The following is a 14,921-nucleotide window of genomic DNA, read 5'->3' as shown; positions in this document are numbered from 1 at the left end:
GCATGTATGAATAATTCAATAATGAGTATGTCATATGAATGATGAGGATGGATCAATGATTCAATTGTCTATTTAATATTTATGCTTTCATTATTGAACAGTGAACAATGAATATGAACTTGAATTATATATATATTAAATTATATACCTCGACGTCTCCCTGCACCACCGAAATTTCCCTAAAATTTGATGGTACTCCCACACGTCCCCCCTTGTGCGTCTCCCTGCACCGAAGTCTTGGTGGAACATTGTATTATACTACTCGGGGCTCTAGGGGATGAGAGCATGTGGTGTATGATATAAGCAATAATTACCGAGTTAAGGTGGGGCAATTCATCGCCCACCAAGGGTTGGGACATGCATGGGTTCCTTAATGATGCAGGGGGCACTCATGGGACCCTAGAAACTAAGGTGATGGCCATAATGAAGGGGTAGAGCTCATGTTTGGTTTTTGCCCACGTGCTAATATAGTGTCCCAGCCATACTTCGCATTTTGTGATATTATTTTCTTTTGTATATTGCCATGATATGCTTTTATCTTTTTTGTGGTTGCATCAACCTTCGAGGCAATGTTCCAGGACCGACAGACATGTGGACAAAGGGAGGGGAAGTACCAGAGCCTTGTGGACCAAGTGGCCATGTAGACCTAGAGAGGGAAGATGATGAAATAGGGCATGTAATGTGCGGAGGCGAGTGAAAAATATGAAACAGGAAAACAAGGCCGCGCTACCAAAATCGATGTTTCCCAATTAGTGTCCATCCTGAAGCCATAAACCAATAGGGGAGATCCCATGGGACTAGGGTTGAGGATTAACCCCCCATTTAAGGTTCGGGAACAAGATTACAGTCAAAACCTTCCTCCTACCAAGTCACCCAATAATCCATACCCAAGTGTGCCCAAGGAAAAACAAGCATAAGCACCCTATTGCACAATGAAAGAGATATCTTAGGATTGGATGGCCCACCTTCAAACATACGCTCTAGACAGATAGGTGAGGGGACATATGACTGGCTCAAGGAGTGGAGATCAACTACCACAATATATCAGCTACACCAGTCGTTATCAGGGGCTGCGGAATGTCAGTTGAAGACAAATCGAGGAGAAAAAATCTCTTATGAGGTCACCCACTAGTGGTGGGTAACACAATCAATAGACCAAAATGCAACCAAACTGTTATGTTCACAAAATGCGTGTGAAAGTGAAAACTTTATATAGCTACCCCTGCTAAAATGAGGAGTAACGCTATGTTCAACTTCTTATTCTGGATCTAGTTTATTATTCCTAGTAAATTTAAATCTACACTTAATTAAAACACACTGGAATTTTAACTCAAAAATTTATAGCGGAAGCAAACACAGGAAATAATTCTCACACAGAAATTAACCCTCCAACTGAAGTTCACTTTTATTACTCAACACAGTGAAGGCTCCCTAACTGGGAAAATGACCACCAAAAAACACAAGCTACAACAATTACAGAGATTTTCTGGGTAGTTGTACCAGCTATAAGGCCCTCTAGTTCTCCTCTCAAACACCCCAGCGACCTACTATTGCTTTATCATACAACCTGCCTTCAATCGTGTGGTTGTTCCAAACTTCTATGCACCAAAGCACTTGTACTAGTTGTACAAACCCTCCATGTGGCATGTGTGAGATCTCTAGTTGAATATGGCCTCACACATGCAGATGATCCCTGTTGATTTACTAAGCTTGTTCTATGATCCTGCTGGGAATGATCTCATGCTGCTGAAATCTCTCTTGATATTTTCCTCGCTTGGCCTTGAAATCTAGATGAAATTTCTTTTTCATCTTTTATGGAGATCTCACACTGAGAAAATGCTCTTCTCAAATCTGTGTCTTCTCTTCTTAGACTCTTTGTTATAATTCTTCATTGAGTTAATCCCTAACCCTAATCTCCAAAGCGATTGATGGTTGAGATTAGATCTCACCTCACTTGAGATCAATGGTTAAAAGTAAATCTAAGTCACTAATGTAATTAAATTACATTTCTTTAGATTTTCCTAACTCAATAGCCAACATTAAATAATTAACTTAATTAATGCATTTTTCCTAAGTTAGAGTTAGGTAAATCATAAAAACAACTTAATAGATTAAGCAAGTTTTCTAAGTGAGATTGATGGTTGAGATTAGCTCTCACCTCACTTGAGATCAATGGTTAAAAGTAAATCTAAGTCACTAATGTAATTAAATTACATTTCTTTAGATTTTCCTAACTCAATAGCCAACATTAAATAATTAACTTAATTAATGCATTTTTCCTAAGTTTGAGTTAGGTAAATTATAAAAACAACTTAATAGATTAAGCAAGTTTTCTAAGTGAGACTTTGGACGACTCCTGCATGCTTAACACCTAGCCTGTGAAGAAGCACATGTCCACTGCTAAATTTCAACAAAACAAAGACATATGCTTTATGACACACAATAAGTACCTGCAACAATACGTAGAAGATGGTGATTTAAGCTGCAATAGTGACTTCATGAATTACAAAAACTATCACAATCCACAGTAATATCTCTTATGAGTAGCATACAAAATGCTTAAGGATACTAATGACTTCCATTCTTTCAACTTGAAATTCACATCTATAAAAACAACATATAATAAGTTAAAAAATGGTAAGAAGTTTAAAAATACCGGAAAACCCTTTCCTTTGGCCCTTTTGTACAAATTTGAGTTCTTTATAGAATTAGACCTCTTTTTGGTTAGCTGTCCCTCATCCAATTTGTCAAACACAAGAAAAAGGCGCCGACTGACTGCATATTTGAGGAAAGCATCTCCAAGCACTTCGAGTCTTTCAAGAGAAAACCCTTCCATGCATCTTTCTGTAGTTATTGCTTCTAGAACCTGCTCAAACAATTAAAAAGACAACATTGAAAAAAAACAGATTTCTCCCATCGTGCAAAGGGCTTTCAAACTAACTGGTATGTAGAATTCTCTTAATGCAAAATCCATGATATTCTGTCTGTTTCCACCACTTTTACACTATCCCTTCATAAAATTTATATAAATGTAAGATGTTATCTTTTAGGAGAGAATGAAGAAAAAGGAGTTGCCAACTGACACTACAGATATACAGATTATTGTACAGATAGCTACTCATCATATTCCCTTCATCTATCTTAATGTGGAGTGCAATCATAATCTGATATATTATAATGTACTTACCCTGCTAGCAGTGATCTGAGAACCCTCTGGAAAAGAAGCTGTCAATAATTCTTTCAGTTCAATTGCAACCAGCAAGTTCTCTAACCGATGCATCATAGATGGTAATAAAGAAACTGCACTTGCAAGTGGGCTCGAAAATCCTGTCAGCTTGATATAACAAAGCTCTGCAGGTAGCTCTACAAATTTCTCCTCCTTTGCCCCATCTCCTGGAACATTATGACAATGAAAATATCAGAATAAGATAAATTCACAAGTAAACTTACATGTTGCAAAGAATGAATAGACATTATGCAGGAATATTGAACTTAAGCCCAAGACAACAAAGGAATTAAGAAAGCAAGAAAATGCTACAAAATAACTAATATAAAACACAGCATGACGATGTGATTTATCCTTGAAAATGCATTGACCATGTACATACACCAAGACTTGAACTACATTACCTAAAATGCATTAACTCTGCAACATCGTAGTTCATTTAGAATTCAGCCACATCACTAAAATTTGAGGCACATATCACCTTTGGCAGAGTCGTCCACTTTAGAGGTTGCATCTACTTGTCACATGTGGACCTTGTTGACCCTCCTAGCCTTTTGGGAGGTGATTTTAATGATTCGAGGAGGAGGTTACACATTGAAGACTACATATATGACTTCTAGAGCTAATTTTAGGTGAGCTGTCCACTCTTGGGAGCTTCTTCTCATTGCTTGTTAAGACATTTGACTTTGACGAGCTACACATCTACATTGGAGGATATATAGGAGGTTTTCATTGCCTAGTTTGAGCAGTGGGTCATTGATCTATCCACTTGGAAGATTTTGGAGACAAGACATTGCACCTTTGACTCATCTTCTTCCTTATTTGATGGGAGCATCCTGCTTTCTTGGGCATATTTTGTTGGAGACTCAGCAATAATTTTTAGAATACTTCGAAGACAAAGACATTCATTGTGGGGCAAGTATTGTATATAAGAATATCTGAATACAAGTGAGATGATTACAATGAGGGTGAGGGGCTACTTATATACCTAGGCAGTTACCTCTTCACAAACGGTAATGTCCTTAGAGACATGCCTCTTCATTACTAATTATTATTTAATTAATCATTAATCATTATTATTGTTGTTTGAATTCAAGCCTCTGTGATCCATAACTTGTTAATTCATGAAAAATTTCGGAAAAAATCACATACAGAGTATTAGGTCGACGCGTTTCGAACCAGCCAATGTGGTTCATTTTCGGGACAAGATGAAGAGACAGATCTCAGAGGAAGGTTAAATAAGAAGGTAGGTCAACCTAACGGTTAGAGGAAAACGACTACATTTGACCAGGGAGGGAAATAATATTATGAACCAACCAAACGGCTATATACTCTAAGTTGCTTAAATAATTAATAAATAATAATTATTTAATATATTAGTTAACTTATTCATTCTTTATTTATTAATGTATTTATTTATTTTATTATCTGATTAGGAAAAATGAGTAAAATAAACTAAAATGAAAATATATAAATAACTAACTAAATAAAATGTAAAATAAATAAATAATAAAAATGATAAACAACTATATAAAAATCACTTTATATATGAGCAGTATCTTCATGCAAGTTCCCATCATTTTCCTGCTCAGAAGAAAGGTGTTCTCAGCACGTTAGCCACCTGGCCTTTAAGGATTTCTGATAAAGACCACCTTTCTAAAGAAAAATCCCATCTCCTTAATGTTTTTGTCCAGAATGGTTATAGTAGGCAGCAAGGTGTTAAAGCTTTCCTCAAAGTTGGTAAGGGTCCTAAGGTTAAGACTGACACATTTGATCGACATTCAGGAGTTCACCTCCCCTTCATCCAAGGGACGACAGACAAGATTGCGAGAATCCTAAAGAAACATAATGTTCCCTCAACCTTTAGACCCCTCAACACCATTAGAAGCTCCCTAAAGTCGGTTAAAGACCAGGTGAACCCTATGGATTTGAAAGGTGTTTATGTCATCCCATGTTCATGTGGGACCTCATACATCGAAGAAACGGGTCGGTCTATTAACCAAAGGATTAAAGAACATGCTGCTGATATCAAACATGGGAGGACCAAATCCTCGGCTTTAGCGGAACATGCAGTGAAGACCAAGCATCACATATGCATTGAGGAGGCCAAGGTCGTCGCAAGAATTTCTCAATTTCATCACCGCAAGTTTAGGGAAGCCATTGAAATTGAGCGGTCCTCTAATAACATTAATAGGGATGATGGCTGGAAAATTAGTAGCTGTTGGATTCCCGCCCTCTCCTCTTAGTCTTTCTCCCTTCCTTTTTCTTGTTCTTTTTTTTTTACAGAATATTCCCCCTTTTTATTTATTTTTATTGTTTTTAAGTAATTTTGATCAATTTCATTTATTACTATTAACCATATATATATATATATATATATATATATATATATATATATATATTATTTTGTATTTTTAGAACACCCTCTTTTTTATATTTTTAAATAATTTTCATTGTATTATTGTTTATTTATCCCCATTTATTATTATTATTATTATTACTTTTTAATTTCATTTTATTCTATTTCATTAAATTATTTATATTTTTTATTTTAAGAACTCCCTCACTTGTGATTTTTATTTGTTTATCCTTTTTATTATTTATTTATTTTACATTTTATTTAGTTAGTTGTTTATATATTTTCATTTTAGTTTATTTTACTCATTTTTCCTAATCAGATAATAAAATAAATAAATACATTAATAAATAAAGAATGAATAAGTTAACTAATATATTAAATAATTATTATTTATTAATTATTTAAGCAACTTAGAGTATATAGCCGTTTGGTTGGTTCATAATATTATTTCCCTCCCCCGTGCAATGTAGTTGTTTTCCTCTAACAGTTAGGTTGACCTACCTTCTTATCCTCCGAGATATGTCTCTTCATCTTGTCCTGAAGATGAACCACACTGGCTGGTTCGAAACGCTTCGACCTAACACTCTCTATGTGATTTTTTCCGAAAATTTTCTTGAATTAACATTATTATTGTTATTTACATTATTTGTAATACATATATATATATATATATATATATATATATATTATTCATAACATTGCCTTCCTCTTCAAAAAGCTTTGTCCTCGAAGCTTATTGTTGACAAGGCCTGTCATTTGTTTCCTTGTCTTTTAATCTTTTCGTGTCTTTTAGAGTTCTTCAAATTGTCATCTTCGTTGCTACATGATGATAGGATCCTTTGAGTGATAAACAAAATTGTCACATTGAGAAGGGATCTGACCATCCTAGATTAATTTTCCGTGGAATCTTGCAGTCACTAGGAACTTGTGATGAATTGTTATCATAAGACTGGATTCTACAAACTTTAGTATTGTTTGGAACAAAAGTTTGTTGTTTATGCTCTGAGTGATACAGATTTGTAGATTGATTGACATGTCGGCTCTTGTGCTTTGGATGTCAATAAGGAGTTCTAGTGATTTGATTTTCCCTTATCTTGTTTGTGTTGTGTTCTTGATTTACTTTAAGTATTTGATTCTCATTAGCCATGGAAGTTGCGTGGTTAATATATGGATCTTTACTTCAAATTTCCATTGCTTGAACTGCAATGTCTGAGTACACCTTCACTTCAACTATTTTATCCTCTTCTTGAGTTGTGATATTGACTAGATTAGTATTCGTATCTTTTTCTTCAACTTGGGTTGAAGACATCGACACTTCTTCCGTGATAATTTCTTCTAATTTGTTGTTCAATGATTTCTTATCATTTTTAAGTTTCTTAATTTGAGTGAGTAGACTATGATTATGATTTTTGAGACGTAAGAGTTCCTCATTTTCTGTGCCAACTTTATTTTGGCATTCAATCTTCTCATCTTTTAAACACTTGATTTGTTCCAATAATTTTTTATTAAGGTTCTTTACACGTAAATTCTCCTCTTCTTTTTCTGATAGGCTTTCATTGAGCTTCTTGTCAGAACTTTCCTTTTCTTGTTCTAATTTGTGCTTCTTAGTTTCACACCTTCTGACTTGTGCAAGTAGTTTCTAGATATCATGTTTTAAACGAGAAATTTCTTCATTTTTATTGGATATGACCTCCTCAAGCTCTTTTTGCTTCCCTGATATTGTGTTTTTGTAATATCACCAATTTTGATTTTCAGCATTAAAGATGAGTTTGGGGATAGGACGCAATTCTAGCACCAGGACTTACGAGGAAAAGAGAATATTGCGGCTCTAGTGGAAAGTGGGGACCACAAGAAAGAGAAATTCGACCGAAGGAGGGAACTCGAACTCTTGGAAGAGAGAGGAAAGAGAAGGGAGTGTGAATTAGGAAGAGAGAGAGTGGGGACCACAAGGAGAGAAGGAGCCACGAATTATAAATAGAGCAAGAGGCACTCATTTTGGGCATTCATTCATCTATTCAGAAATTGTGTCTTTGACATAACACGCTTGAGCTGAAGCCAAGTCTTCAATGTTGTTTAGCACACGAGTGTCTCCGAGTGGAGATCTCAACCCTTGATTCGATGGACTTCGAGTGCCAACCCAAGGAGGGTGTTCTACTTCGTCCCAAGTCGTACCAGCAGTAGTGAGTCAAGTTACAGCAATAGTAAGTCGAGTTATAGCAGCAGGGAAAGTAGTAGCAAGAAGGTCGAGTTACAGCAGCAGGGAAAGTAGTAGCAATATGGCCGAGTTACAGCCGCAGGGAGGTCGAGTTACAGCAGCAGAGAAAGTTGTAGCAATGCAGGGACTGCGCAGTTCTTGGAGGAGGTATGTTGGGAGGATGAGGAGTGAAGGGAGTTAGGGGCTGAAACTTGAGGTGGAGACCGGGGAAGTGTTGTGGGGCTTTTCCAGCATTTTGACAGAGCAACGAATGCAGCATTTGCTGCAGGTTACATCTTTTGCTTGTGGAGGAGGGCCAAGCATTTGGGGGTCAATTTTGGAGCGTCAAAACTAGGACAAACCCTTTTTGGGTTTTTCTGGGTTTTTCTGGGTTTTTGACAAGGATCTCACGAATAATTTGGCAGAATTTTCTAGGCAAATTTGTCGGGTCAAACAGGGGTCCCAATTCAGCGAGCAGCTAAAGGAGATAGGGGAAATAGGGCCGAATTTCCTAAGTCAAGCATCAGCCAATTCCTTTGTGGGTTATTCTTGGTATTTAGTGGAGGGGGCGGGATTAATTTCCCAAAAATTTCTGAGCACCGAAGGTGGCCCTAACAGTCGATCCATTCAGCCAGCAATGTATTTTTGGGCATCTTCAGCACAGAGCTTGAGCAACATAGCAACATTTTGGTGGAGGGTGTCTTATTTGTCATTTGGGGCTTTGCTAGCTTGCCTTGAGCAAGCCTAGGTGCATTCCTTCCAACACCTTATTGTACACCCATCTTTATTAATAAAAAGAGCTCAGCAACGCAGTTTTTGGTGCAATTTTATGGTTTGATTGTGTGTTCACTATTTATGGTGTTTTTGTCTATGTTTGCTTTGCATATTTACTGTTAATTTTCCTTAGGGATATTACAGTTTTGATTCTTTTGAGGCATCAATTTCGTAACATCTTTAAATTCTTCTGATGAGGGCATTATCAATTCCAACTTCATTGTAATGTCTCGGAATGTGATCATCTTTCCATTATAAGAAAACATCAAAAAAAAGTTCTCTAAGTTTAACATGATCGTACCCAATTCTTTAAACCAAGGTCAACCAAGAATTATGTAACCTCTTTATCATACATAGTTACAACACAAAATTGAGATATGTACTCATAATGATTTCATATTTTTCACCAAAAATATATCTTTTCTTTCCTACAATCACATTTGAAATTAATAGGTGATTTGCCAGATTAATATTTATGTAGTTTTCCTCGTTGCTTGTATTGATAATGATATTAACCCCTTACCCTTGGATATTCCCTTTTAATGTAAATAATTCGTGATGTATAATTAAAATACCTTTATAGAAAAATCGTCCTTCCTTAATTTTTGGATTACAATCCACTCCTTTTGCTTCAGAAATTGACTCCATCTCACTTTATTGAAATGAGCTTGGGGTTTTAAAAGTAAAATAATAATTCTTTTATATATAAACTTTTTAAGCCACACTTTTTTATATATGGAAAGATGTATTATGACCTTTTTTTAAGATATATATATATGTGTGTGTGTGTGTGTGTGAGATAGCTATTTAATAATAATAATAATAATAGTTATATATATATATATATATTAATTAAACCTTATAATTAATTTATATAATTATTATAGTTAATATAGTTATATAATATAATGGATTTAATTAATAAATAGTGGCCAAGAAAAAAAGGTCGTGAGCATCGTTGACTGAGGAATAATATGAGCTAAGAGGGGACAAGACGATCGGTCACCAGCGCATCGATAGGAAGGAGGCAGTGGAATAGCAGTAGGTTTGGCATCTGGACGCAGTGGCGATATGTAGTGGCACTGCTTATGGTGTCGGAACAGTGCAAAGGATGGAGGATATCAACTAGCAACAGGGGGGTGTCATGCGTAGTGGTGGAAAAGTATAGGTTTCGTGGACAGGTCCTACAACACAAGTAGCGGTTGTTCAATGGCGGAGAGCAGTCAAACAATGGCAGCAATAGTCGTGGGAAAAAGTCCCACGGAAAGGCTATGGCCGCAACTGCAGCGGTAATGTGTTTCGTGACGAGGCTGCAACAAGTCTGGTGGTTGTCGGCTAGAGGTGTTTTTTAATTTGAATTTAATTTTTTTTAATTTTATTTCAGCAAATTTTTTTATAACATATAATTAACTTTTTATTTTTTATTTTTCTATAACTATTATTTTTCTTATTGTTTCTGTTTTCTCTTTTTTTTCCCTTTTTTATGTTTTCTTTTTTTTTCTAAATGGACGAAGACCTAACAACAAAACAAAGAATCTCCAAACTTGAGTAGTGAAACGCTTCAACTGCAATGATAACAAGGTTGATGAAAATTTGCTAGCCAAAGGTCGAGATCGGAGAACGTGGCTCTGATGTAATGAACAAAGTTCATACTCAGCAATAATCTTCAGAATACTTTGAATGCAAAGACATCCATTGTAACACAAGTAATTGTATATAGGAATATTTGAATACAAGTGAGATGATTACAATGAGGGTGAGGGTTTGCTTATATACCTAGGCAGGTACCTCTTCACAAATGGTCGTGTCCTTAGAGACATGCCTCTTCATTACCAATTATTAGTTAATTAGTTGTTAATCATTATTATTGTTATTTACACTATTTGTAATAGCGTCAATGACTTTATTACTTTATTATTTTATTATTATTGAATGATTGGTTGGAGGAATTAATTCTTAACTTCTCCCCAGGCTATATCAAGGATTTCCACATGAGATATTATTATTCTATTGTAAAGGAAGTTAAGATAGACTTTGTATAAAGAGTAGCCCCTCCTCATATGTACTCATGGTTGAATCTTTGGAGCTTCCAATACTTGGAGTTTAATTGGCATATCCTTCCTGGGAATACAAGATGTATAAGGGTTCTTTCTTTGTGGATGTTGGTGTCACTTCTTGAGCATTTCTATGATGGTTTCTATTTGGTGCATGTTGTTGCAAAATCTAGCAGGCCTAGTGCAAAGCCTCACTAGGCAAAACTAAACCTTATAGTTACAAGAGAAATGGTTGTCACTATCAGCTTAGTAACCATTCTCATGCTCGTTAGCGGTATTTGAGCACAAGGGAAGCTTTCCTAAACTCACATAAAGGATACTCAATGATTATGGATCACTATGATCAATATGAGGTTTTCTATATGGGATAAAGTAACGGCGGAGCCTAGAAGGCTTAAATATTTCGTGCTAAGATTCAAGTATTATATTCTAAAATCAATTAGAGAGATGTTATAAGTTAGGGTTTTGCATATTTTCAATGATAGGGCAAACAATAACATATAATGACCAAAGGAAAAGGTCTTCCATAGGATAATCAATAAAGGAGGCAAGACCTTCAAATAAATACCAAGGATTAAGGGTTTTAAATGGAATTTTACAGCTGAAAATATACACAAACAACAAACTAAGGATGATGTCATCCCTAACATGCAATAATGCTAGATTTTGCTTTTATATTTAAAATTAACGCACTTCCTAATTTGAGAACCATAAAGATCAAGCACAAATTTACTTTTTAGCAATTTTACACACAAAACCCTAGCCCTAACTCTAGGTATCTAGGAAAAAGGAAAAGGAGGAAGAAATTAAATAAATTTTATAGATGATACACACAATTATGATTAGTGCCTTGTCCTAAATGGGTTAATGGAGTCTTTTAGGGACAAATCTCTAAGAACAACCTTGATGAAGTAAGGGGAGCATGATTAGCGCATCAAACTAATACCTTAGTGATTTCCTTGTGAGGGGAGATTTCAAATTTAAGGGATGCACACTCAGAGTTCCCTTAAAGGTTTCTCAGAAAATGATCGTACATATCATACATGAGCAAGATTTCAAGAAAATGCTAACAATTATATCATGGCTCAATTAGAAACCCTACTACATAAATACAATATAAAAAATATGCAATGAATTTACAAAATTTTCCAAGAGAAACACTTCAATCAATCCCAGAAAAGTTATATCCAAACAAGAAACTATTGGAATTTCTAAGTCTAACCCATTAGAAACCCTTCATTTACTTTCTGATTTATTTCTGCCTACTTGTTCTGATTAATTAACAAATTATTTACGATGTAAATACTAAAATTAAATACAAGTAAATGCTCAACACATTACAGATCATCAACTGAAGGAAAAACAAGCACACAAGTGACACTGTTGTTTTTGGACCAATGTCCCCGGAAAAACCCAATGCAGGAAAACCGGTGCAGCTATCTGAGGGTTTGTATTATTAAGCAGTTTCAAAGTACAATCTGGGTGCCAAAACTGGCTCACCCAACAGAGAATAATCTCGGCAGTAGTACCTCTCCTTCGGAGACAGATATTCCGACTAAAACCCTGGATAAATACTTTGACAGCTCCCAACTGCCCCACGGAAACCCCAGCATCAACCCTTTCTGGCCCTGAGTCTTCCCAGCGTCACCCTAGCTCGCCCTACATCAACCTCTAGAAGCACTGCGTCAGCCCTTAGAGCCTTTGTGTCACCCACGCTGGCTCTTTAAGGCACTGCACAATTCCTGGCTGCCTCTACGTGAACCTCTAGCTGGCTCTACGTCCCTCTCAAGGCTTCAACGTTGATCCTCCCAGTACTATCTCTGCCTCTCTGCTTCTGTATTCACTGCCCCTCAACTGCAACTCTGATCACTCCTTTGATTTCCTCAGCAAGCCCAGTCCCAGAAAATCGAATTCTTGATCAACTCGGTGTGTTCTCCAAGTGACCCTCAAGCCTCCTCTTATACTTTTCTCGTTGACAAATCAATGACCGAGATTAAGTCCCTAATCAACGACTAAGATTAATTACCGCTTGATCCATGACTTTTGGACCATTCTAACACAGTTTTATATTAATACACATTAATATTTTATATTCCCTAAGTTTAGACTTAGGGACTCCATTAAAAATATTAATTATTTTAATATCTCTCAAACTGTTTAGAATCTGCCCAAACCATTTTTGGGTATTGGAGATCTCATGTGACTTAGCCTCTCCACCAAGTTTTGAGGCTGGATCACATCCGATGCTACCCCAAATCAACACTCCCTCTTAGCGAGGATTGTGCTCTAGTAATACTCCTAACTAAGCATCACCCTGATCATTCGACATTGGTCCTTATGCTGATGCTAGGCCTGCTGCCCAACATCCTCTAAAGCTATTGCATCATGTACTGCTACCCATGGCCCTACCACTGCCACTGTTGCATCTGTACAGCAACTCCCTCTGCATCTGTGCTGCTACCCATGGCTCTGCCACTGCTGCATCTGCACTGCAATCCCTCTCATCATGCTGCATCGTGTTGCCTATAGCACTGCCATTACTAACTGTTGCACTGCAACTCAGTTACTAAGAAGTAAGTAATTGATATCCCAACTCTGGCATTTATGTCAGGCTAGAGACACCCTCGATGCTGAAACTCCCTTTGTCGTTGACAAGTGATCCCTCTCTAACCTCTGCACTACTACAACAACTCTGCATCTCGCACTGCTACCTCACGTTGTCTCGGGAATCCTGCACTGTAGCTCCCTCTGACGCTCCATCTGCATCCGTCTCTACTAACATCCGCCAGTACTGCTACTGCTCTTTGGGGATCCCGTAGCCAGGTATAATCTGAGAGGTTGGGTACCTCAAGCATCCTGCTCCTCATTGCTTGTAGTCTGTCTAACTACAGCTCGATGTCTCACCACTTCCGCTCAAGTGGCGTGTGAGCACACATGGCACAGTCATCATCTGTCTCCACTTCCTTCTTCGCCCTTGCTGGCGCAGCCTTGGTCTCGGAAGCCTCTCCCTTGCTCTTCTTCCTTGGACATTGGGTCGCATAATGACCCAGTTCCCAACAGTGGAAGCATTTGACCTTGGAGAGGTCCTTCTTCTTCCATTTCTCTTGCTTTCCCTCAGATGCTAAGGTAGCATCCTCCTCTTCCTCCTTGATTCTGATCCCCTTGTCATTGCTTCCCGCCTTGCTTAGCCTTCTGATCTCTTCTTAGCAAAGAGCCGCCCACATTTCCTCCCAATCTAGAAGGGTTGCCCTGCCCAGTATGCTCTGGACAAACACCTCCCAGTCTTTTGAGACTGCGTTTAGGGCTGTTCTCACCATCAATTCTTGATCCAGCGTGGCCCCTATGGAAGTCAGCTGATCCCGGATCTCCTTCAATCGACCGAGGAAAATGTCGATCTGTTCCCCTTTCTTCATCTGGTATGACTGCAGTTGATTTTCAAGTAGCATCCTTCTCTACACAAAAGTGTGCTGGTAAAATTTCTTTAGGGCCTCCCACATCTCATTTGCTATGTCCCTTTTGGCAATATGTTGTACTACATGGTCCTCGACCCCATCAAGGATGATGCTCTTGGCCCTCGCCATTGCCTCCTCGTACTTGTCATTCTCAGCTCGGTCAACTGGGATCGTTATCGTCCTTAACGCGAATTGCTTGACACGATTCCTGTCTAGAACGAACAAGATTCTAGCCTTCCAGAGTCCAGACTACGAAGTTTGAGGCTCCATCCAGTCTGTCCTGGTCTCTTATCTCGTTCACTGCCATCTCGCTGCTCCTCTACTTCCCTCCTGGAAGTTATTGGTGTGACTCCCTCTGAGCCTCGATTTCCCTCCTGGAAAACCTTCTGCCAATGTCGAGATGCCCCCACTCCGATCGCTAGTGCGACTGCACCATTGATCCGGATTTCTTGGCTAGAAATCCTCTGTAGCAACTCCCTCCTCCTTGGTTCTGCCCTGTTAGCTATTGTTCTGACAACAGTACCCCACCAGCTTCACTCTACAACTTACCCACAGCCTCCTAAGCTCCAACAAATTGAAGGTTAAAGCTTCTAGGCTCTGCGCAATCTGGGCACCAACAAAATTCGCACCTCTTGGCCACAGGCGTCAATCCTTCCTGAATGAGAAAGATGACAAGGCACTAAGTAGGTCGATTCTGCTCCCCTTTTCCACTGCGTTGATCCTCTTCCTGGCTCAAACTTGATGACGCAGGCACTGCGTCACCCCTTCCTTGCTGTGTCTCTGCTAGGAACACCTTCTGTCACTCAGGATAGTTGTTTTCTACTGCTGATATGCTCGGCTGATGTCCTCATTTTTCTTGTGA

General features: G+C 37.9%; 1 protein-coding gene across 1 annotated transcript in view; it reads right to left on the bottom strand.

Annotated features, from left to right (window-relative positions):
- The window catches only part of LOC149145064 (endoribonuclease Dicer homolog 4-like), a 303,060-nt gene that overhangs the window by 69,635 nt on the left and 218,504 nt on the right, over window positions 1–14,921 (bottom strand). Inside the window, 2 exon segments of the mRNA XM_089448258.1 lie at window positions 2,657–2,866; window positions 3,188–3,393. Coding sequence (XP_089304384.1) covers window positions 2,657–2,866; window positions 3,188–3,393 — 416 coding nt within the window.

The sequence above is a fragment of the Pinus tabuliformis genome, chromosome X (assembly GCF_031772625.1).
Source record: "Pinus tabuliformis cultivar Carrire ecotype Pingquan chromosome X, CPIR1, whole genome shotgun sequence".
NCBI classification, from domain to species: Eukaryota; Viridiplantae; Streptophyta; class Pinopsida; order Pinales; family Pinaceae; genus Pinus; species Pinus tabuliformis.
The sequence above is the reverse complement of the archived record's forward strand: the minus strand, read 5'-3'. Positions and strand labels throughout refer to the sequence as shown.